Below are 26,014 nucleotides of genomic sequence, written 5' to 3'. Positions count from 1 at the left end.
AGGACTGCACTGCATCTCACAGAATACCTCCCACTGAAGGGAGGAAGCAACCTCAAGTACAAAGAGCTTCAGGCCAGGTGACCACAAAGATTTAAACATGAGGTGAAGAAACAGAGCTGTGTAGCTCGTGTGTGCACAAAGTACAGCTGTGTACACTTACCATAAATGTAGATGTTCGAGTGTTCTCACTGCTGCAGTCTTCACCATTGGGTTATCCATGCTGTGGTAGCCCTCAGTCGGTCCGAATACCAGAGTCAAGGTTTTGTGCGTCGGCTGCTGTCGCTTGCTGGGAGATGTCAGGTCGTCTGAGCTATAAAGGAGAGCAGGCGACGCCATTCTCAGCTTTTCTGTACTATGTTCTTTGTTTCTCACTGCTGCAGTCTACACCATTGGGAAGATTCCCAAAGCTGAGGAGAAGGGTGGAAGGTTGACAGAAACTTAAGCTTGGGAGAGCATGCCCTGCAGAATTGCAGAGGCAAACTCAGCCCCACCCTTTGAGAATAGATTCAGATGGTAATGCTTAGTGAAGGTGTGGACTGAAGTCCATGTGGCAGCTTCCAGGATGTCCTTGGTGGATACCTCTCTAAGGAATGCTGTAGAAGTAGAGGTTGCCCTAGTGGAATGGGTTCTGATGTGGTTTTACATGCAAGGAGTAGCAAAATTGAATGCAGAGTGCTATCTATTTGGAAACTGTGTTTGGATATTGGTTTCTCCTGTGCACACCGATTTAAAGCTGACCAAGAGTTGGTCAGTTTTCCTGAATGTTTTTGTACGATCCAGATAAAATCTGAATTGCCTGTGCACATCCAAAGAATGCAGTATCCTTTCCACCTTGTTCTGAGGGTTATGGAAGAAGGTGGGCAGGTAAATGGCCTGGTTGAGGGTAACATCCAAAATCACCTTTGAGAGCCCTTATAGTTAAAGTTGCAGAGGTATATACTTTTTTACCTCATCTGTCTAGGGCTCTGGATTCTTTGTCTGAGGGAATAGGATTCTTTGCAGAGTTAGCCTCAACTCCCTTAGGTACCTGAGCAAACACCTCTGGGTCTGCTATAGAATTTCTGTAGAGGAATTTATGCAAGTCAGGTACCCTGTAGTGCCTGTCAGGTTTTCTGGGGGCATGTGGAAGGGTGTCAGGGGTAAGGCTGGATTCTTAGCAAACCATCTACCACCTCCAAAATGGGTGGGATGGCCAGAGGCCTATGCTGGGGTAGGTCCAGAAACTCTTAGTCTTTTCTTGGATTGAGGGAAATCTGTTGATTTCCATTGAAAGTGTTTCCTGAGGGTATGGAGGGTTTCCCCAAAGAAAAAGTCCTCTGGAGGTGATGCAGAAGGAACAGATTGTTCTGCATCTGAATCTTCATAGGCAGTAAGAGGATTTTCCTCTTCAAAAACAGAGGAGTCAGATCCCTCTGAATCTAAATCTGACTGGATGCCTGGAGAAGGTTCCCTTCTTTTGGCTGGAGTGGCCTGATTACCCGGGATGAAAGTGATGAGATCCTCCGCCATTTTTAGCATTCTAGTTTGAGGAGGGGAAGAAGTAGTGGAATGGAGACTTTTTGCTGTTTTTTGTGGAGTGGGTCTAAGTCTGGCCTGAAAGGTATCCCTCTGTGCTGTTGGTATGTTAGTCGGAAGAGAGGGTGAAGGCCTTGAAGTGAAATCTGAAGTGCGAGCGGTATCCTCGGAAGCCAATGCCTGGCTTAGCGGCTCCGGACCCAACAGAGGGCAAGACAGCCGAAGGCTCGTTAGACAATGCAGGCATCTGTGGCATACAGGACTCCAAAAGGTTCTCAGTAGAGGCCTGCGAAGTAATTGAGAAGGGCATCAGGGGCTGCAAAAGTGCCTCACTGAATTCTGAAGAACTGACTACCCATTCAGCGGTGGTGTTGTCGGAAGGCTTGGCCCTGTGCGGTCTTGTCTCTACCCTTATATCTTTACGTTTTTTCAGATGATCTGGGATTTGCTGACTGACGGATGCCATATCGGTAATTGGAGACGGAAGATGAAAATAAGTGACGCAGTAAGAATGGAAGTCTCGGTGTGGTATTTGCTTTCCACAAGCGAGACAGTTGACTTTTTCAGACATCGGTTAGTGCAAGAACAAGGAAGGATCCCCAACGAAGTACTTGGCTTTAGATGTTTTCAGCTGAAGTTCGAAGTCTTGAAACAGCTGACTGGCACTGTTGTGAACTGCTTCTGCTACAGGCTCCATGGCAAGAAAGACTGGGGTAATGGTGTCACTTACTCTCCTTTATAGCTCGGACGACCTGACATCACCCAACAAGCGACAGCAGCCAATGCACAAAACCTTGACTCTGGTATTTGGACTGACTGAGGGCTACCACAGCATAGATAACCCAATGGTGAAGACTGCAGCAGTGAGAAATGAAGAACATCAGTAGCTTCCTACACATTTTGTATGTAGAAGTCTGGGTCTACTCCATGGTTCCGTCTGCAAATTAGCAGCTAAGCGGAAGAATAAAAGCAGAAGAGACTGTGAAAAAAAAGGTGTGTGCCCCTTCTATCAAGGTTTGAGGAGAGCTCTCCCCCATTGCAGAGTTGCAGGGAACTGCCTCACTCCCCCCATCAAGAATCCTAGTATTCAAGCTGCAGAGAATTAGTCAAACATGTAAAGGAGCCTGAGTGACCCAGGAGCAGGGTAAAATACAGTATGCCTGTGTGAGTATCCACAGCACCTCAGTGGCCACCTTCTACTGAAAGAGCAAGAGTTTAACTGTTAAGGCAGTAGACACTACCTCCCCAACCATGGACACCTGGCACCAAGGAAAGGAGGAAGCTTTGTCCAAAAGGAAAGGAAGCTATCAAATTGATTCCCCAGTGGAGAAAGCTCTAGCCAAGCAAACTGACACATCACATGTACTCAGTTATGTACATCACCCTTGCACAGCACCCATAACAGACAACAAACTGTGACAAAAATGTGCATGAACCAGCAAGGCAGAAACTATGGTTAAGGTAAGGTGCTTCCTCATCCCAGAAAAGGGAGCGAGTTAAACACTGCCGCAAAGACAGTCTACATCAAGAGGGCCTAGAACAGATATAATTGAAATGCAGAGAAAACACAAAATCCAATGGGGCACTAAATAAGCCTTCTGGGACATTCTACCCGTGGGGCACCATGTCTGCCATCTGCAATGGCTGAGATCATAGGTATGGGATGCATAAAAAGGCCTGCCAAGACCGTGTGGAAGTCACCCTAGGGTATTCAGAAAGGGTGTCACTGCACTCTGCTGAATGCTGATATAAAAACGTTAGTCCTCCTTTGGGCAGTATCCAAAGACTGACGTTTCAATAATAGTATCCACAAGGGCTTGTGGCTGGCTTAAATGAGTGCATCAGCTGTCATCTGCAAGGCTAGGCAAGCAAAAAAGAAATATATGCCTCAAGACATCATAAAAATAAATATTCTATACAGAGCCAGAGGAGTACTGGGAGACCAGAGCTTTTTTGTCTCAGAAACAAATGTCTCCCCTGCATCTGGCCCACCTCAGGAGTAAAAAGACTAGTTGCTTGAACACTCACCAGCTTTCTAAGATAGATTTGTCCAAGGGTCTTGCGACTGCAAAAAAAGGCATCCACAAAGCCAGGCATGGGTATACAACTGTTTCTATAGGTGGAAAACCCAGGACTCCCGGAAGTTGCAATAAGGCCTGCTCAGGTGCCCAGACTTCCCACACCAGGGCAATGGATCCTCAATATTGGTTCACCTAAAGACAGTCAATTCAACTCAATTGTGATGGTGGACTTGCAAGAAGCCTCGGACCTTAATACTCCTGATCCACTATGGTATGACAGAGGTCACTCCTGCAAACTGGCCAAGTGGAGCTAGAACTGAGCTAATCAGACAGGGGAAGGTGGCACAAAATCCCCAAGACACTCCAGTTGGAAAAAAAAAAAAGAAGTGCACCTTTCCAAAACTCCACATCTCCTGTAAAAATAGCAGCCCAAACAAGGACAATTCCCACATTTCATTCATTCAAACCTACAGCACCAATTGGACTCTGTCTTACTTCATGTCTGCAGCATCAGTTACGTGGGCTACTTTATCTCATTCAAGCCGAAGGCAGACAGCACATAAAGCTTACTGTTACAATGCGGTTTAATAGCAACACTAAGTCAGTGGTATTCAATGCTGCAATTAAGCAGCTTAAATGTGAGAAAATAAACAAGTTAGGCAAATAACTTACTTTCTTGTTTACTTTAAAAGACTTTCTCTTATTTAAATATAATAGGAGATAGAGAGAAACATCCAAGCAATTGTATCAAGCCTGCCAGTCAGGATTTAATTAACTGACTGCTCTCACATACCTTAGAATGAAGAAAAAGTTCCCTTCATCCTATTAACCAATTTCTCTTTGTGAAGCACAAGAAAACGAATTATGACTTTCATCATTAAATGGAAGTTTGGGGGGGTGCAGTCAAATGAAATGACAGCTGTGGTCTGCAGCGAGTTAGTGTTGTTGAATGACATCAAAGCAACCAGAGAGGGTATACTGAAGTTTGGATAACAAACCCAGTCCTTTCTTTGGACTACTTTGATCATACTGAATTCCACGTGAAATTTAAGGAAAAAGATGGCAACAATAAGTTGCCATTTTCCAGGATTATCCCATTTTCTTTGACAGCTAAACTTTTTATTCAGGATGTGTCAGATTGGAAGCTGTGTTAACCATCCATGGTGGTGTCATCATTTTTGTGCTTCTGTGACCTCCTTCAATTGCCTTGTGAATGCTGCACCTCATGTAAGACTTCAATGTTTATGGCTGTCATGGTAGCCACATTTTTCCAGCCAGATGTTTTCTCCACTCTTCAGTGCAGTAGTAAAATCTTTGCATCAACTTAAGTGTCATGCTGGATGGACTGAGCATTATTCACACTGCTCTGTTACTCGTTTTGGCTCTTACAGCTTGTATCTCTCATCCACCCACAACTCCTTTCTCCCATTTTTGTACATGATGTAAGGGTGTTACTTCAATAATGGCAATCTAGAGTCAAAATTCATACCATGGATGGTTAGCCCTGCCGGGTTGTTATAGATAGCTACTAATTTAATCTTTGTATGGTCTTTACAATTTTTATAACCAATTGTTCTTTACCATTTTGTTGTGTGGGTTCTTTTACTACCTGCTTACTGTAATATAAAGCACTTGGACTTTAAGTACCACAATAAACTTCACTGCTGGTAGGTGACAATGCATTAGAAGACTCAAAGCCAAAGGAAAAAATGGACCTACTAGTGAAAAGCAAATAACACATACAGTCTTCTAAACAGAATCTTGAGTGCAATAATGGCACCTGCTGGGCATTGAGAGGGATCCTTTTACCACTCCTGCAAGGAGCCACCTCCTGTCATTTTTCTTGAATTTAGCAATATTGCCAGAGAAAGGAAAGGGCAAGAAGACTCAAAATTCACCCTGCAAGATCATCAAAAGGAAATGCTGGGCAACATGGATGACGGAACGTATATAGCCAACATATATCATGTCATGGGTTGTAGTAGGTACATGTTCATCCCAAAGTGTGGTAAGTTTTTTTTAAAAAAATGCCATATCCCGAGTCTTGCAGAGGATAAAACCCAATAGAGACCCAGAACAAGGAGAATTTTCAATGCAATATCATTACAGACTGTATACTACATTTCTAAAAGTAAAGACTCGTACAGCACAGGTACATAAAAGCATAAGTTCTGTTTAGGATATGGTCAGAAACAATAATCAACAATAAACTACCCCCTTCCAGATTCAGAAAATGGAAATGCTGCAAGCAGTGTTACAGCCTCCAGTCACTTCCTACTGTTCTAAAAGAATTGCACTTATTACAGGATTAAACATAAATCAAATACAAACAATGGTCCGACTTGGACACCTGAAAGACCATCAAGGCAACAATGTAATACAATAATTATACAGTACAGACTATTCCCCCAACACAGCTTACAAGTAATTTCAGGTAATCAATAATTTAAATTCCAGTTTAATAATCACTTTCACTTCTATGAGCCAGTCCACATCAACAAAGTCTGGTAAGCAATTTTGGGCAGTCACTGGTATCAGTATTCTCAGACTCCCAAATCTTGAACCTAATAGTGTTAATAAAGCAGGTGAGACGAGAAAAGCTAACATTTAGTTTTGCCAGACAGAGGAATAAACAGAGACATCAGCCTTCTTTCTAACCCGTAAGCACACTGATTTGGGTGATCAAAGCCTTAAAAGCCATGGCATCAGATGTGCAAGCCTTTTTCCCCCCAAAGTGGATGAGAATCCCACTCTGTTATTGGGAATAGGGTTCCTGGACAGAGCTAAAGGGTGTCCCTTGTTGGAATCCAGGAATCCTCAATGGATCAGAATAGTGTTTCTGTACAAGAAATTGGGGTATCCTGTGAATCTTCCAGGCCCAGTGGACTATCCTGGTAATCAAACTGTAATAAATAAATAAATAAATAAATGGTCAGCTTTCTCAAGAGCAGGGGAGAAGGAGACTATCTTAACCGATGCTTTTAGAAATGCATCTTCCACCACTTACAAAACTATAGTAACTGCAACTGACAGGCTCAGGCAGACACATGACAGTCCTGTACCTCAGAAATGTATGGCAGTATTCTCTGGATCCAACTTTAAAGCTTCCTTCATACGGACAATGGTATCCTCAAAACAGATCCGTTTGGTGGGGAGGCAGACAATAAGGCATTCTCAGTGTCAGATTCACAGCAAGAGAGGGGGATGGCATTTTGCCCACTTATGACAATTCATCTGCATCAGAATATTAGGTATCAGAATCCTCTTAACTGGGTAGGTTCTCTCTCTCAGACCCAAGCTGACACCTCTGGCATCTACAGGGTTTGCTGCTTGCATTTTAAAAAGTTCATACAATTCTAAGCTAACTAGAACAGATCACTGGGTGAAGCATGGGAAGTGGGGTGGATGGGGGAATGACTCTACATAGGCTGAGACTAGTTAGTGGATGCTAATTTGAGCATTAGCACTTCATGGATAACTAGGTTAACCTGCCCTTGAGGCCTTGGGTCATAAGTGGATGATCAACATGCCAAAAGAAGGTTCCTGCAAATGGTATGAACTAAAAGTGAAGGTACTAGACCACTCCCAAATAATTATGTTGGTATCAGCTTCAAGGGCTCTCACAGAAGTCTCTGAGCAAATTTACATCTTGGTGGTTTCAGTGTGGGAGGATGTGCTTAAAAGCAGATGATGTGGTGGCCTCCAAAGGGGCCCTCATCTGCGGTCTTTGTTAAAGTAAATTCCAAAAATGGGGGCTGTGAATGCTCTCCACTTATCTTTGTGTTACCAAGCCTAGAGAAACCTTCTGACTCAGAAAAACTGTTCAGTGCTGTGAATTTTTTCCTTGCGACATTTGTCAGAGTGTCTGCATTCCAAAGGATGCTCGGAGAGGCTGTGACCAATGCTACAGCACAACAAAATCAGGAATGTGCCTTTCTTTTGACCTCTGAATTCCTGGTGAGATTTTGACAATGGCACAGTACGGACAACAGTCCATATCATGCTCCAGCCCAAGACAAAATAGGTAGAAATCTTTCTGTGGAATTTGCTTTCCATATTATAGTTACCTAGTGGTGCTGCGGTAGCGTTGTCGCCTCACAGCAAGACGTTGTCCTGTTCGATTCTCAGCTAGAGTGTCTTCTGTGTGGAGGCATGCATGAATGGGCATACCTTTGTTGAAGGTTGTGCATCAGGGCTGGTAACTCGGCACATAAAAATCCACTACCAAACATTAGCGAACCGGAGTTCCGCTGTGGCGACCCCTAACCAGGATAAGCCAAAAGGCACAACAACAACCTTTACTTCTTTGCTAACACCATTTGACATCTAGAAAGCTACAATAAAAGATAAGGAAATAAAATTCTCCCAGTGGGGTGCTTACCCTGAATTCTGGAATGGGGCTGGCATGCCAAACTGATGATGTTGAGCACTGCATGCAATGTTCAATGAACTGCAACAGCAACAACCTGAAGATGCTTGTCTACAGACTCCCCTGTTATACCACTGATATTGGACTGAGGGGGAAGTGGAGCTGGATGTTGGGTCAGCTGTTGGACTCTTGTAGGTAAGAATCTCAGGAGCGATTATTTTAACACTGATTATTATTTTGAACATATTAGGATACTCTTCTCCTGGAGGACCAGAGACCCATTGGCCAAAAACCTGGTGAAGACTCTGTGGACTGATGAAAGTCCAAAAGACATCACACTTTTGCAATGAAGTGATATACATTCAGATCAAACTACAGAAGTCTGCTATGGGGACCATAGGATCCACGGACATAATTTTGGCAAGGGGGCTACTTAGGCATCTCACCTTGTTCAAGAATTACAAGCCTGGAAGGAGAGTCAGGCAGAGATGGATTGTCTTCTGAAAGCCTACACTTTTGTGACTCGTCTTTCTTGCGCTTAGTCTAATCAAATTTGGTATGACCGACGGATGCCATAAACGACAGCTGAACAGATTGTTAGCCAAGAAACTTTGCAAGAAATTCAACCTTACACCTAATAGTTCTGGTATTAAAACGTGCACAAAAGCAACAGTTAGCAATGTCGTGATCGGGGGCATAAGCAATTAACACAAAGGGAATGAAAGTCTCTGTGTGGGATCTGTTTTCCACAATGGAGACCGTTATTGACTATCGGACATGAGCAAGGAAAGAAAAAAAAAAGTTTCCCAACGTGGTACTTATCTGTCCGATGACATTTCTCTCTGGTATGGACCAACCAACGCACCTGAATGCTGCTTCAGGTCTTCTGTGGCAAGAAAAGACTTGTGTTCTGATGCAGGCTGGCTACATTTATACCAGAGTGTACTGACGTTGATCTGGGCGTCCGCCAGCCTGAGAGCCGGAAAGATTTTTCTCTAGTAGTCAGGCCGACAGAGCTTTCAGGGCAGGAAATCCCAACAGTCGGGACTGCAGCAGTGAAACACTAAGAACATCAACAGACATGCCATCCTAACACAGGCACTCTGAGCCTGCAGCCTTAGAAAAGTATCACCAGCAATCAAAATGACAAGACAAATGGTATTACACCTTAGCAGCCACAGACAAACTCAGTGAGTTCATCAAGCTCATAAAATGGTTTCGTCCCTAGCTGGGTTTGGAAATGGGACAACTATGCCGAATAAGTGCCAGAAGCCAAGGAGCACATACTCTTGCATACTTGCCCACAACCTGACTCCTTATCAGGTGACAAGACAGCAAAATGCTGCGTCTCTGGGACCTATGCTGAACATAAAATATCAAAGTAGTCAGCAGTGGGATGCTTAGTGAATTTGCTCTGACCACTCAGAGCAGCTTGTAAAGGACACTGGCCTGTTTAGAGAAAGGAGAACAGAACTAGAATGCCTCCAGGCAGCCACAATGTTGTCCTAAATCATTAGCTGCACCATGCATAACCAAAGGCAACTCTATTGGGCAGGTGGACTAATTATCTTTGACCATTCTCTGAATCCAAACCCTAGATATCCTCAAAGATTCAAAATTTTAGGAAGCACAATGGCACTGTATTACCTGCAAGTGTCAGCTCTTGGGGCATGGGAGAGGCAACATGTCTGTCATAAGAGATCAGGAACTAGTGGTAGATCAAGTGTTAGTCTAAGACAGCATGGTGTGGAAAGCCGCCTAAACTTGGTATGGCACTAACGACAAAGCTGGACTACCCCATGATGAGCTCCTACACTGGTGACTTAAACATCCGTATGATGTCTAGGCCTTCAGATCAAAGTCCAGAGATAGGAAGACCAGACAGACTATTACCATCTGCAGCCTGGAGTTAGTCCCAATAGGTGAATTCTTGTTCCACAGGACCACCAAATCGGTGACAAAGATGCCACAGACTACTCTATGGGATCAGTTTTGTTACTCTAGAGCTCCAAGTGTATGAAGGTAAGGAGAAGCACGAAACTCTGTATGCATTTGACAGTGGGAGCTAATGTTGACCCACCACAGATTTCAGCATAGGCAACTGAGGCAGAGGACCAGCTTAGGCTTACGGCTTCACTAATCAAGCAAGATTTAAACATCTGCAAGATCCCAGGGGCTGTTTGGCCACGAAAATTACCTCAAAAAAGCTCAAGCCTTAACTTACTCTGAGTATTTTTATCATCACAATGGCCTAACATACATGGGGGTTGCTAGGAACGCCCCTCCACCAGTCCAATGAGCTTGTGATTCTCATTATATTCAAAGTGGGCCAATAACTTCTTTAATAATGAGCAGATGATTATGCATCCACACTATCATAATTATATTTAATTGCGTATTTAACCACCTACACATCAGTCTGAACAAGTCTAGGCAGTTTCACCCTAAATCCCCATAGGGAAGCTCCTTTAACATTTCTAGCTGCTGGAAGTCTCACTCTCCACCCTAAATCCCCACAGGGAAGCTCCTTTAACATTTCTAGCTGCTGGAAGTCTCCCTCTCATACTAGATCACAAAGGTTCAATAATTTTTATCCCTGTAGACTGGGGATGCTGACGTGTAAACCTTCCTGAAGTGGTCAAACTCTTGGAATGGGAAGGGTATTCCAGGCAGGAACTGCATCCTCCCCCCCCCCCCATAAGCATTCATAGACAACAAAGCATGTTCTGACAAATTTTTAGAGGATTTTAAAAGGATCCTGGACCTTCTACAATGGCCAGGTCTCCTAGGGGCAGAAAGTCTGACACATGGGATTTTATATTAAAATCATCCACCAATACCTTAAAGACTGGACCTACTACAAGTGATCTCCAACCTCAGAAGGTTAATATAGTTGGTGGAACTTCCACGACCTCCATGGATTCTCATTACAAGTTGCCTTCATCAAAGCAAGAGTGTCTTAATGCAAGATCTCCTGGAAAGAAAGAAAAGAGGCAGGGCGTCTTCAACATATGAACCATATCCCAAGACAAAGGACATATGCAATTTTATACGTAATGATCACCCTTCTAGCTACCGCAGGGGTAGGGCTAACCACCCAGCACTGTAAACCTTGGCTCTAGATGACTGCACTGTTGCGACACCCCAACCCCATATGCAATAATGGGAAAAAGGAGTTGTGGATGGATGGATCATTCTCTAGCTCTAAAGCGTGGGCCCGATGTCAGACTTCACATGCACCAGTGATCCCAAAGGTTAGAACAATGATTCAAACCACCAAATATGAAAAAATGTTACTAAAAGTGTTTCTGTGCGAAGTAGCTGCCTGATTATTGTAAGTGACTAAGCAGTGCATACACAGGAGATGACGCATAGTAACTAGAGTGACCTGGACTACTCTACAATCCAGACTTCAATTCTACACAATGACTTTGACATCACAGGTTGTAAACATTACAATCTTTCTGGCACCAGTCAACTCCCATTAAGAGTTAAAGTGTAGGTTTTAGATGACCAGCCGACTGCTGCAGCCAATTCAAAACACTCTGTAAGAGAACTCAGGGTTATTATTCCAAGATGTGCAGTTGTTGCTCTGAAGCATTTTTACACCACTGTAGTTTATGCTGATGTTGTACTGGAGGTACAACTTCAGGAGTTAGGATGAACTTTTTTTAAAATCAGCCTACTACAGTTACACACATCAGCAAGTTAATGAAACAGATAAAATGCTCATCTATTAATGCAGAGTACCTGCAGTAAATAAGACTTAAGTACAGTAGCTGTGGAATGACAGCACAAACCTTTTTCCCATTTAAAGCAAAAAAAAAAAAAAAATATTAAAATACTTAGTGAATCTGTAAATAAAAATTAAAGGCTGTTTGTTGTTGAGATCACTTTAAAGTCAGTTTACTAATTTTTTTACAAAGTAAGGCAGGCTGGCACTTCTGTCTCAGAAGTGCTGTTAGCATTATACCATTTTACACAACTTGTCGCTCAACATGACTGACCAAGCATACAGTGAATTTCCTTCTTGCAAATCTTCAAGATCAGTAATTTTAATATCAGAAGAGCAAACAATGAAGCATGTTATTTCATCAACAAATTGGCACCAGTAAATCTAATATTGGGAACTTCAGCTGCTCTCTTTAGTGAAATGCAAAAGACAAGGCATGTGTTATGCTGCCAATTACCTTACACGTGGCCGGGTTTTGTCTAGGTACACGTAGTAATTATAGACTGTCATGTAGCCTACAGTCGCAAAAAGTGTCGCTCCATCCTTATTATACTTCTCAAATCTGCAGATAAAACAGGAAGGCAAGCAGGTCAATTACAGTCATGCTCCCATGCAGCGTCCATTTTCTCTTCTATTCTCTAGCTGAATTTCCAGTGTCAGCAAGCTACTCTGAGGGCCCATTGGGTACACCTGCTATGTTCTGAATATACAATTCACTTAATTGGTGCACAGCAACTTAGAGAAATCAGTCCTCTTTACATCACTTCACTGCACTTGTCTATTGTGGAGATGAATAGGTGGCAAGTAAAAGAAAACACAGGCAGAGCTCATTTTACTGTTTAAGCCCACATTCAGAGCTTAAAAAGACAGCAGCTTTCAATTCACCTCCCTCCTGAAAGTCTTCCAATGCATACAAAAAACCTCTTACAAGATTAAACAATTGCAGTCTTTCCTGGGAAAAATATCACTGAACTGGCTCCCAGTAATTGGAAGGGCACAATTAAACTGTGGGCTTTGTTAAGGCAATAAGGTCTGCTGCTGCTGAAGGGGTGTACTTACACCAGGAAGTAGTCCCATCTTTCATCATCCACGTCGATAAAGCTTGCTGTTTCAATAAACCATATCAAGAAGGTCTGAAGCCTCTCATGATAATCTCGAAACCCAGGACATGTCAAGTCAGCCTAGGGAAAAAGACCATGAAAAATCAGCTGATACTGATCTCTGGGGGATAGAAAAGGTGACTGAATAGCCTGAGAAAAAGACAACAGAACTCTTCAGTTCAACACTGCATATAATCTAGACCAAAACAAAAGAGCTTCTACTGTACAAGGGGCATGCCATTTCTTAATATCAATGAACGCCATTGCTTATTACCTGAAATGTAAACATTAACTTGAACATGCTTAAGTATTATTTGTGGCTTGCAAAAAAAAAAAAAAAAAAAAAAAAAAAATGAAAATTAAACAAAACTTAATTACCTTGTATATTTGGTAGGTGACATCTTCTCCTGCCTCCTCATTGTGGACAGAGTATGTATGAAGTAATGTCCCAAAGGGTTTGAAATTAGCTTCCTTCTCCAATGAAGAAATAAAATTATCAATATTTGTGGAAAACCCAGAAGGAATTATTTCACGTATTTTGCCTTCAATATCATCAGCCTAAAAAAAGGAAATATTAAAGTAGGTGTAAATTTTATAAATCTAATTCTGACTAGGTAGCTTTTTTTTTCTAATCATTGTCAAGATGGATAGTGAATACAAATGCGCAGAAAATGCACACTTCTATACAAACAGCCAGATTCTAAAATAAGTGTTCTCAGTGTTAACTGACTTAATCCGGTGAGACTGATCTATAAAGCACTGGAGTAAGTCACTTGCACGGAGAGCAAATCTTTTGGAAATCACCCCCAAACTGTAGTACCAGTGACTGCTGACAAGCTAGAATAAGCTATAAATATCAAAATATTACTTCCAAGTTTGATCTCTATTTCATGGGCTTTGCTAGGCTTTCAGTTTTAAGTAATATTTAAAAAGTCCACAACCACAAACTTCCCTTCGGATATAGCAGCAAACTCCAACAATAACACAAAATAACTGCTGAACCTAGTGGAGCAAGACGCAAGAAATTACGACCACCACGTTAGCGAACACCACCTTTAATATCGCGATATTAAAGGTGTTATTCGCTAACTAGATTCAGCAGTTTTGTGTTAATACTTAAGCATATTCGGTTGCATTTGATTTGAATTGGAGATGGTCATCCTTCCTCTCAAAGCTCGCGAGAACCTTCACTTGTTAATTGCCTTCTCAAGACCGAGACCAGCTAAGTTTTTCTAAGGCGGGAGAGCTGGACGGTTCACCTTCTGCTGGAATGCATTGAAAGTATACTTTTATGCCGCATTAAGTCATGCTTCTGATACAAATTACGAGGGTAGGTTTGTTTTTTCTGTTCGATGTTTGTTGGCAAATCAAGCTTGTGGGGAGGGGGTCTGAAACTATTTACAGTCTAAAAGTTCTCTTGGCTATATAACCCTGGAAGAAAATCTAAAGTATTTCAATCCTTTATTGATTTTACTGTTTGAAGGACAACAGTCATTCTTTCAATACACCAACATATATCTTGAAGGTAACAGCGCTAAAGCATGGAACCAGTCTGGAAGAGACATGAGCAATCTACTACAAGAAACACATCCACATCTCTGTCTCTCTCCCCCTCACACACACGCACACAGAAAAACTGTCAATTCAAATGCTTGTTTGCCTTTGGGATGTGGGAAGAAATCTGCCCCCCCCCCCCAAAATTAAAAAAAAATACTACTACTACACAGGGAGGTATTTTAGAAATATAATGTAGGCATTTTGCAAATGCTGTTCATCACAAATGAGAAACGCTTTTCAATTGATTCAAATTACCAACTGTAGTTTATACTTTTGCTACCAGAAAAATGCTTTTCTGCTTTAAGCACTTATTCACCAATGTTTACACTACACCACTTAAAATCTTTGTTAATCTAAATTCTGGCTTTTTGTACTCCTTATTGGCTTTCTACTTTTTCTCATACTATGTATCTGCAAAGTTAGCAGCTGTTAGGTATCACTCTGGAGAAGGGTTTCAATAATGGTGCCAATTTTACACAGGATTCTGGATAACAGTAACTGGCATTTTTGTAATCCAGTGATTAGTGTATTTCCAGTGACAGCAGTGGAATTTGTAATATTTTAATGTAAGCACAGTATCTGACAATATTTAACTTCACATTCTGATTAGCAGCTCCATTTACAACTTACCAGTCCAAAACACAGAATGATTTAAAGTTTACAGAAAAAGAAAGAGCTCCAGTTGAATCACACCCTTACTTAGCTATATGTACAAGACTATCTGGCAAATGACAACTAGTCTCATGTGATGGTGCAAGGTTGAGAAACAGCTTCCAAAAAATTAATTATGGTGCCTATTAAATGCACATCCACACACATTACTACTTTTGCCCAGACCACACTCATGTCTGCTCAAATTCTAATAAGCATATCTTTAAAACTCATATCAGAGGTTCCTCCTCAATGCAGCAATTAAAGTCGATTAAGAAACTTTTGAGGAAATGTTGCTTTTTAATGCCATTATTCTGGGCTAAACTATTGGAGGAAAAATAACTAAAAACAATCTTGGCATATTCACTGACTTGTACAAAAAGCGGGGTAATTTGGTACTCCCTTAAGCTGCTAAACTTTTTTATCTAAACACAGTTAATGCTTCAGTTGCCGAAACCTTGGATGGCAATGACGTAAACCAGTGGTGCACAACGTCCGGCCCGCCACGCAGTCATCCAGCCCCAGACAGTAACCAAAAAATGTAAAAAAAAAAAAGAAAAAATGCTGTGCCTTACTCCAGTCATGCAAACTTTACAGTACGTGCTTACTTACCTAATTGACTGCAGTTGCGCATACCTCTAATTTTAGACGCAAAAGTATTCTTTCTTGTTTATAACTTGTAGTCTGTAAACAGAAATTACAAACTCTTGCAGAAAGTTATAAGTCATGGCTGCAAGCCAGAATAAAGTTAAATGCAAAGTTGATGTAGAAAACACGTAATTTCAGGACTGCTGTCTTAAGTAAAAACGCCAATCACCTGTACCCATTGTTAACTTGTAACAACTTACTATGTTTTGAGGTGGCCCGCAGATGAATTAAAATTTCATGTAGTGGCCCCCCCCACAAAAAGGCTGTGCACCACTGATGTGAACAGGAGCAGCAGTAGCAATATGTGACCCCATCAGAACAGCCATTTCTCTTTCCAGAAAGGGTACTTCATTTTGACATATGCACAAAGCACTCTAGTCTGTGTGACAAAGAGCCTGCTACTAATGCAAAAGCTCAAGAATGTTCTTCCCAACACATGTCTGCATTCCCCTCCAAGTCTAAAAGAGGGCGCTAAATCTCAGAATGCCAAGTCTGTAATCTGGGGATACTGGAATATGTCCAATTCACCACTAACACATGCAAAGGAGAGAGAGAAAAATATATTTTAAACAATTATTTTTACTTATAAAAGTCTAGATATCTACAAACTGGTAATCTTCACACTCCTATATTATAATAATGTAGTTGGAGACTCTCGGTATACTTCTAGGCACAGTAAAACTAAACCAGGGAAAGAACTGTCACCAGTATTGGCAGACAGCTGAATTTAGTCTCACATAACACTTTTTTTCCAATGAGAAGCTAAATCAAACCAAACTTTTCAGATTAAAACTACAGTAGTGGTCAGAGATCAAAAAGCAATGTATATGTATCCATTAAGGTATATGGCTAAAATGGTGATGAGGAGCAAGTGTACTGCCGTAACAGTCTTTAGGATCTACTTTTGAGTACATTTCTGAGAAAGCACTCTTACAGCATTATAACACTTGAGCAGCATCACAAGGAACTATGGTATCTCCAACCATGAAGTATGGCTGACAGTATTGGCATAACACCATTCTAGAAAAAAAAACAAAAAAAACAGCCCTACTCCTGGAATGGTCATTTTTTTGTAGTGTTTTATTAAAGTGTGAACCTCTTTGCATGTCAGAGCTTCATATTTTGAGCGGAAACATTTTTGTATACAACAAATTTAAGCATCAGCTACTCTTAACAGTGTAACTTATGATGCCCATCATCAAAAGATTTGGCACCAAGATGACTACATACTGAACTAACCATCAAGATATCAGCCTAACAGCCCTCATTTGCCCAACATAAAAGAAACAAAAGGCAAAAGGTAAAAACTTTGAGGTTTTGTCTTGCCTTTTAAAAACTGTGCTTGATACTGAAACCTGTAACAGTTCTCACTTATTCTCTCAATGCTGGAAGAGACTACCACCAAAACTGATGGATTCAGTAAAGACAGAAAATACATTTGCCAAAAAAAAGAGAGCCACACTACCCAGATGGAAAACCAAATTGTGCAGTGTCACATCTGAAAATCTGTCCACGAAATTACACTTGAACTGAGCTGGATTTACAGACTCCTTTACAAAGGACTTCATAGAGCTGCATAATTTTATTTGATTATACACACTTTTGCTAAATGCTCAAAAAAAAAAAAAAAAAAACGCAAACAGGAAAACTACTTCTGATTAGGCACTAACTTCCTACACCGAGTGGCTCTGCTTGGCTACACTCGGACCATCAGAAGTTACTACTTCACCGTTGCTATTTGTAAACAAAATAAAAACTACTCTTACTCACATTTATGTCTGTGTAATAAACAATAAAAATTAAGACCAAGGCACCATAAATCAATCCATCAAAATATTAATGGGAAGCTAGCATATGATCTCACATCATTGCATGATGCTATCAACTGCTCAGTGAATATGTTCATATAAATATTAGAAAACATGCATACAAAAAAGCCTTTGGAATGAACATTCCTTTCAGTCATGGAGTCTGCACAAACTAAAAATACTAACAAGTGGAAAGGATAAAGCATAGGTAAATACTTAGCTAAATCCCTTGCATTTGTGCCATTTCAGTACAGTATTTTTTGGATCTATGGAATACAAGAATGAAGCCTTGGCTACAGTCAGCTGACCAAGGTTCGAATAGCAGTTTGGGCACTACAGCAGCCAGCTGTGGAGGAAGACGAACAATGTAGCATAATCCTGCTAGTCTCCCTAATGCAGATGGTTGGGGATTTTTTTCCCCAGAGGTATAACTTATCGTTCTGGTGAAGACTAGAGCAAGTATAAGAATGGCTGCTTTGAAGGAAGGCAGTTGTTCTTGAGGTTACCTTACTCACTGCAATGTTGGTGATTGCCTTCTTACTGCCCACTGCACATCAACCACTTTAACACTGAGGGACATAGAGAAAAAACCCTCACATTGCTGTCTGGATGGGAAATGGGCTCTCATCCTGAATGAAGAGCAAAGAGGCATAAGCTGCAGTGAGGACTCAGATGCCTGTCGGATGCAAGGGAACAAAAATGCAGCAAAAAAGTTCTTAAAAGCTCTATCAGAAGTACACATGAATGGTTCATTCTATGATAAACACAAACTACTTTACTAGCGTAGTAGAAAATCTATCTGTCCTCCTTCAAATGTCTAGGGGAAGACTTCCAAATTGAAAAGGCAGTTTAAACCAATACCAGACACTTGCATCTATCTCAGCAATCACAGTAACGCAGTGGATGATTAAGTATACTTTAAGGAAGATGGCATTCTGCATGCTTCTTTCTCAAACTAATCATTCTGCTTTGTTAGGCTTTGGTAGTAGTTCATCTAAATTTATAAAGCTTGCTTCATCTTCACCATCCATTCCTCCAACTATGCTTTTGGAAAGGGGCATAATAGAAGGTTTTGGTAACCATCCACAATGTGGAAAGGAGTCTAAATTCTCTTCTCACGAAGGAGGAACCATCAGCTGAGATTAGCAATTTTAGGTCTGGTGCAATCTTAAATGCAACAGCAAAAATGAAGATTAACCATACAGAACAAAGTAATATATTACATTCCATTTACAGTTTTGTAAATTTTTCCCCCAGTAAACATGGAGCCGACAGTTGCTAACATTAAGAAATGCACTAAAAGATGGAGAGGTAGTATTAGCCTTACCTCAAATATGCAGATCATGTGAAAGGGCTGACTGCATATTTAGGGTAACACTCTAGAATCAGATTCTAGATGGGTTTAAGCACTACATAACAGAAACCAGAGAGTCAGACGGAGAATTCTGAGTGTGGAGGAATTGCACTCCGTAACTACCCCCCACCAAAACAAAAGAAAAACTCCAAGCTGGAATGCTTGCTTCAGGACTCAAAATACCTAACTTACAAGACCGAACTACTTTTGTTGGATCACACAAATTGCTATAACCCCATTCAGAGAAAACAATAAGGTACCACTATACCTACAGATGTATTCCTTAAAATAAAACCATTTCAACATTAAATAATTAAACAAAAGTCCCTTAATCTTAACCACAGAAAGTAACAGAGAATGGAAGAGTTAGCTTTCTAAAAAAAACAAATACAAACCCGAAAAGGAATCACTAAACCTCTCAACTAAAAACACACAAGGGCCACTAATTTCACTCCAGTGTCTTAATTTCTGAAATATCTTTGGCATTGCCTCCAGGATTTCACTGCAGTACTCCCAGTATCTCGTCATCCAAACCTCTAGATACCTCATCTCACTGTTATGTCCCCATAGAAATCGGAACTCCTGCAGCAACCTACATGCAGGAACACGGTTGTTTTGTGTGGCTTTGATTTTTGCTGCATTAATTTTATATGAACAGTATACTAAGTTAATGAACACAAGGGCCATTTTAAGCCTAACCATGCGTCTCAACATATCTGATAAGTTTAGGACCTCAAGATTATTCTAAGGGGTGTATGTAGGGTAGGGCTTGGCTGGTCAATAATTACAGGCTGCCTTTGTCCATTAGAGACATAGGTGCCAGACCAGGGGTGAATTTCCAATTAACCATCCAGTGTTCCAAATTTCACTTCAATTGGGTTAGGGAAGAATATGCTTCACAAAGATAGGAAGCCTGTTCCAGATGAGTATTCTCTGAGTAGCATACTGGTCCCTCCAAAGTGTCCTGGTTTATGTGGCAAGTAAAATACAAGTCCTTACAGAAGGCATTTCTTATCCCATTTGTTTTGTGGACATGCAAAAGGTCCAACAGAGTGTGATCCAAAGATGTCTTGTATGCCAGGCACAGATCACCCCTCAACAGTCTGTAGGAGATTAAGTACAGGGAATTTGAGGTGATCTGTGTATGTTTTGTTGAGCATCCTTTTTGTGAGGAGCATCTGTGGACATTTCAGTTGTTGCATGCGCCTGGTCAGTATATACTGAAGGAGTGTTGCACCTCAATAACTGGTTTGAGGAGGGCCACATACAGTGAGATTAAGTCTTCCTTAGACCTACATGCCATAACCTTGCACAAGATAGAATACTTTCCTTACTTGTCTAGACAAATGATAGCCAAAGACCAGGTTAGTGTGTATGTATGTCCCCAAATCCAGGACTACTGGATTTACACCTTAGGAGTATGTTATCAAGGAGGTAGCTTCATGGGGTATCAACATTCCTAAAATATACTATTATGCACTTCTTGGCATTGAGTTTAAGACCGTGGCTCTGACAGCAATTATTTGTCTGAGTCTGCTCTTCTTGGAGGATATTTGCATCTTGAGGATTCTGTAACCCAACCTAGTTTGCAATCGGCAGCAAATTTGGTCAGCCAGAGGCTCCTGACACTGATCTTGACTTCAGAGAAGATGTCAAAAATGAGAGGACCCAGCACAGTGCTGGGTCATAGAGGCGGGATCGATAGCTTGCTAGGATATAGTAGGGAAGAAGCTCGGGTGCATAGTCCTGTATGACCAGCCTTGAGGTATGACTACTTCTGATATAAAATTGAGATACCTCTCCTCAATGTCTGTGCAGTAGCTGGTCTAAATCTGGGGAAAGCATTGTGGCCCAGCACTGCCATGGTGTTCTCCGTGGTTTTAAACCATGTCTCTGGTTACGTAGAAACATCTGCATTCTCAAAGATAAGGACAGCTTGGAGGGACTGAAGTTTGTTTAGGCTGCTGGCATTCAGCTGTAACACCTTTAGATTTTTTTAGGATTGGTTTAGCTATGTTGGAAGTTTTGCCAGTTTGGCATTGCCTAAAAAAAGGCACAATGGTAGAGGGCAATGTTCTAAAGCCTAGAGGGGACAGGTGCAGACCATCAATGGCACAGCAACATGGTCTGTCGATCAAATCCTCCCATGCTGACAAATACTGTGTTCCTTAGGAGTGACAACAAAAACTAAGCGAATTATTAAAGTCAATCGTCTTCTGCTCATATTGTGGCATCACACTTGGAGAAGGCAAAATACTACTCAATACCATACCAGCCTGGGACAAAGACAGTTCCCTACATCTCCTCATACAGTCTAAAGAAGTCAGTCTCAGGTCATTAACCCCCACAAGGATTATGACCGAGTCATGGTGGTAACTTGTGATCCAATGACTCAAGTGCAAGCATAACGTGGTAAATCCAGGCCTCTGAAAGACAGATATGACTGTCAATTTACTAAGCCTGGTGAGTGGGACGTGTGCATCACACAAAGAAGTCTATGACCAAAACACTGGGCTTGTGATGCTATGCCTTATGGGCTTAGAAGTTGTGAGATGTGGCAGTATGTGTCTTGTTTGGTGGTGTTTTCGTTGAGTGCTCTAGACGTTGCTGGACAGAAAAGGATATGAAGACTGTCTGGGTCCATAAGGGTGGAACAAATGAATAAAGTGGAACCAGTCTAGATTTTTGTCTGGTAAATGTCTCAATGGTGGCTAACGCATGGTTCAGCAAGACAGTCCCGAGACTATATACAAGAGAGTGACCAACATGCAATTCAGGTAGATTTCCTACTAGCAAGGAAAGGGCATTTGGGTAGTATCACAATGTACTCACCACAATGTTCCATCTGAGTAGTTCCTATTTCCATTTGTCTTCAACCTGTGGATCTTTGGATCCACATCGGATCTGACAGCTGCATTTTCCAGCTATAGCTCCATGCTCCTCCCCTTACCCATAATGCCCCCATCTCCCTTCATCCTTCAGAAAGAGTTTGCTGCCTAACAGGTATCAGACACCCGACCCAATGAAACCTATCAACAAACACCAATCGTCACAGGAAGAACCTTAGCCTGGACAGGACCCAAGGATCCCAACAATAACCATCCAATACAAAGGACATGTCATATCCCAAAGGATAAGGTTAGAGGGAAGAAGGGGGGGGGACGGCTGAAGACAAATGAAGAACTACTCAGATGGAACGTTATGGTGAGTACATAACTTTATCTGAAGTAGTTTACTTCATTTGCTCTTCAACTTGTGGGACAGAGTCCCCAGCTACCCAACTCTTGGGAGGCCCTCATGGAAGGATATTCTGGAGTACTGCAGAACCAAAGCATGCACTACTCCTATGGACCAAATCCAGTTTACAATGAGAAATAATGGTGTGAGATGAGGCCCAAGTAGCAGCTGAACAAATATCCAAAGAGACCCTAGACCAAAAGGCCACAGACGTAGCCACAGAAGGGTCAAATGAGCCTCACTTTTCCTGGTAGAGACAAACCTCTTTCGGAATAAGCCTGGCCAATGCATTGTGAAATCCAGTGAGCAATTGTCACTTTTGAAGCAGGCTTACCAAAGAGGGGCTTGACGCAGGACACAAAAATTGATCAGACTTGTGGACTGGTTTAGTCCTATGAAGATAAAACCTTAACTGCCTATGTACGTCCAAGTAAATGTAATTTGTATTCCCCTTTGTTCTGGTAGTTAGGAAAAAATACTGGAAAATTGAAGGTCTGATTAATATTAGCTTCCAAAGCTACCTTGGGAAGGAAGGACAGGTTAGTGCGTAGTGACACGCTATCTTTATGAAAGATCATATAAGGAACTTTGACAGAAAGAACTTGAAGCTCCAACACCCTTCTAGCAGACATGATGGCAACTAAGAAGGCAGTTTTCCCAAGTCAAAAATTTTAAATCCACAGATGCCGCAGGCTCAAAAGGTGGGAGAAACCAATGCTTGCAACATTAAGGTGAGGTACCTCAGTGGAATCGGGTCTTTAACCGGGGGTCTGGGAAGAAAGGCACCTTTGAGAAAAAAGTTTTACAAAGTTTAGAGGAAGCCAATGAAGACATGTTTACCCAAACATGAAAACTAGATATGGTTGCTAGCCGGACTTTCACCAGAGAGGAACTAGCGCCCTGCTTAAAAATGCTAGCCAGAAAAATCTAACTGTCGAAAGCGGAGCAGTGAAAGGATCCAAAGATATAGAAAAAAAGTTTCCATTTACTATGGTAGACTTTTCTGGTAGACTACTTATGAGCCACTACCAGAATGGACTTGGAGATGACAGACCAGGAGTCCTAATAATCATGGGAACTGGAGCAGCCAAGTAGTGAGTTTCAGACTGTCCAGATCTGGATGAGGGTTCCTGAGGGATGAGAGAGCAGATCCAGGATCAGATCCAAGGTCCATGGTGGAACAACTAGATGAGACCTGAGTAAGGGAAACCAAACCCGTCGAGGCTAGAATGGGGCGATGAGGATCACAGTGCTCCCCAGCCTTTGGGCTTTCTGTAGAAACTTCGATATAAGGGGGAGATGCATAAAGAAGCCAAGGAGACAAAGCATGAATCAGTGCGTCTTCTGGGGGCTTCCTCCGGCGGAGGATTCAGAGACAAAAACCCGCTGCATTTTGGGTTGGAAGGAGATGCAAAGAGATCTCAGCAAGGATGACCCCACTCGAGAAAGATCTGTTCCACTACTGAAGGAGTCAGAGACTACTTGTAAGGCATCAGGATCGATCTGCTGAGCCTGTCTGCTAGAATGTTGGATCGTCCCAGGATGTGCATTGCCACCAGAAAGTGGCCGGTGGAGGTCACCCATTCCTACACTCTCATGGCCTCTGACATAAGGGATAAGATCTGGTTCCTCCTTGTTTGTTGATATACCAGACTACTAACATATTGTCTGTCTGAATTGCAATCATTTCCCAGAGAAAAATAAGCATGAAGGGCCTGCAACGCAAGAACCGGTCTCATCTTTACGACACTGATGTGCAGATAGGTCTTTGAAGAGGACCACGTGCCTTGGACTGTCCTTCCTGAGCAGTGCCCCCTCCACCCTAGTAGGGGGGTGTCTGTGGTCTTGGGGAAAGCCAGTTGAAACAGACACCCCTTGAGAAGATTCAGGGACCGAATCCACCACCAAAAGGAGTCCCTGCACGCTTTTGAAATTCTCACCAGAAGAGACAATGAAAGGTCTTACAGTGACCACTGAACCACCAGTGTCCACTGCCGCACTCACATGAAGGATCGCCACTGGATGAAGATTTATCGTGGCCAACATGGAACCTAGAGCCCTTAACACTGCTTCGGCTGTTGGTAAATGGGTCTGAAGAATGTGTAAGATGTGTAACCTCAAGCTGTGTATCCTGTCTGATATGAGGAACACCTTTGTTTGTATTGTGTCCAGCTGTGCCCCGATAAAGTCTAAAATCTGAACTGGGAAAAGAGCAGACTTGTTCATGTCGATTGTAATGCCCAACTTGATGGCAAACTGAAGGAAGGAGGTTCCTGGCCAGACATAGTAGATGCTCTGAAGGAGCAGCAAAGAGCCAATTGTCCAGGTATGGAAAGACCTGAATGCCCTGAAGCCTCAGGTGAGCCGCTACTACCGCCATTGTCTTGGTGAACACCCAGGGGGCTGTGGTGAGACCAAAGGGGAGGGCTTAAAATTGGTAATGACTGGCTCCCAGCCAGAAGCGAAGGAACCTCAGGGAGCGCCTGTCCATCCTGATGAGATAGTACACGTCCTGGAGGTCGATTGAGCACATCCAGTCTCTGGTCTGCAGACAAGGCTGGATAGACTGAATTGTGACCATCCGGAATTTTGTCTTTGTTACTGATAGGTTTAATTTGGACAGATCCAATATTGGTCTGAGGTCCCCTGCCTTCTTTGGCACTAAAAAGAACCTGGAATAAACCCCGGATCCGGACTGGTCTGGGGGGACCGGTTGGATGACTCATTTTCTTAGTAGTGAGTGTACCTGCACTGCTGCATCCTCCCGCTGCGTGGGTGGAACGTCCGGGAGAGCTTTGTTGGATGGGGGAGGATCCTTGAATGGAATGGGCTTTGTTGGATGGGGGAGGATCCTTGAATGGAATGAAATATCCTCTGGATATGACTGGCAGCACCCACTGATCTGCAGTGATGGACTCCCATGCTAGTGGGTAAAGTGACAAGCAACCTCCGACTGCTTCCAGAGATGGACAGCCGGGCAACCCTCAGGGCTGCTGCCCGGGTTTATCAGAGAAAGGTTCTCGGGATCTGAATTTCCTAGGACCCCCCACTGCCTCTAGGGCGGTGTCTATCATATCCCTCTCTGCCTCTGGGGGAAGGTGAGTCCCGAGCATCCCGGGAAAATGCCAAAGACTTGCAGAACTACATCTTCTTCTGGCCTCGCTGGTTCCTGAAAAAAGGACCTTTGAGGTAGTGAGAAGCGGATCCCGATGGCAGTGTCTTCCTGTCCTTCACACTCTGGACCAAAGTCTCTGACCATCTTCCCAAAAAGGGAAGAGCCATCATAAGGGGCATTTTAGATGCCTTGAAGGGCTCCGAGAACTGACATAAGCAGAGCCAGGCATGACACCGGACGGCAATGCCTGACCCTGCCACCCGTGCAGCCCCCTCCATGGCTTGGGAAAGCAAATGCATAGATGAGTTGGCTACAGATTTTAGGGTGGCCATTCATGCATTGAACTTCTTCCTGTCCTTTGCCAACATGGACCCTGGGGTCGACTGTCACTTCCTTGACCAGATCTCTCTAGAGTCGAATGACATGCGCCATGTAGTTCAGCGCCCACGCACAGAAGGTCGCTGAAGCATAAACTCGCTTCCCAAAATGTTCCAACGCCCTCAACTCTTGGTCAGGCAGGTGGACAGTGGAGCTCTCCTGGGTGGGTTCCTTTTTGGTGGCCACCGCCGCCACCATCATAGCATCTACAGGGGACCCCTTGTGCCAGTGTAACTTGCCTGCGGGGGGGGGGGGGGGGGCGGCTTAAAACTTTGTCCAGGCGCTTGGGTATTGGGCTCTATGGTATCCGGCTCCTTCCATGCCCTAGATGTTATTAAATCTACAAGTGGATTGGCAGGAGCGGCACCCAAGAGATAGATGGGCCCGAGCAAAGTGCCTCCAGAAACATGTACTCATCAGAGGTTGGTTTTGGGGTGGACCACCCTCCCTCTGGCGAAGGATCTATGTCTCCAAAGGAGACTTCCTTGGGGGGTGACCATGGAGAACCTTCCCCTTCATCCAGGTCCG

General features: G+C 42.7%; 1 protein-coding gene across 1 annotated transcript in view; it reads right to left on the bottom strand.

Moving 5' to 3' along the window:
* The window catches only part of HAT1 (histone acetyltransferase 1), a 1,164,331-nt gene that overhangs the window by 308,996 nt on the left and 829,321 nt on the right, over positions 1-26,014 (bottom strand). The window contains exons 5-7 of the mRNA XM_044075533.1: positions 13,117-13,296; positions 12,698-12,819; positions 12,096-12,200 (exon numbers count right to left, since the gene is read on the bottom strand). Of these exons, the coding sequence (XP_043931468.1) occupies positions 12,096-12,200; positions 12,698-12,819; positions 13,117-13,296 (407 nt within the window). The remainder of the gene's footprint in view (positions 1-12,095; positions 12,201-12,697; positions 12,820-13,116; positions 13,297-26,014) is intronic.

This window comes from Protopterus annectens, chromosome 6.part1 (genome assembly GCF_019279795.1).
Source record: "Protopterus annectens isolate FY-2018-M chromosome 6.part1, PAN1.0, whole genome shotgun sequence".
Taxonomy (NCBI): domain Eukaryota; kingdom Metazoa; phylum Chordata; order Ceratodontiformes; family Protopteridae; genus Protopterus; species Protopterus annectens.
The sequence above is the reverse complement of the archived record's forward strand: the minus strand, read 5'-3'. Positions and strand labels throughout refer to the sequence as shown.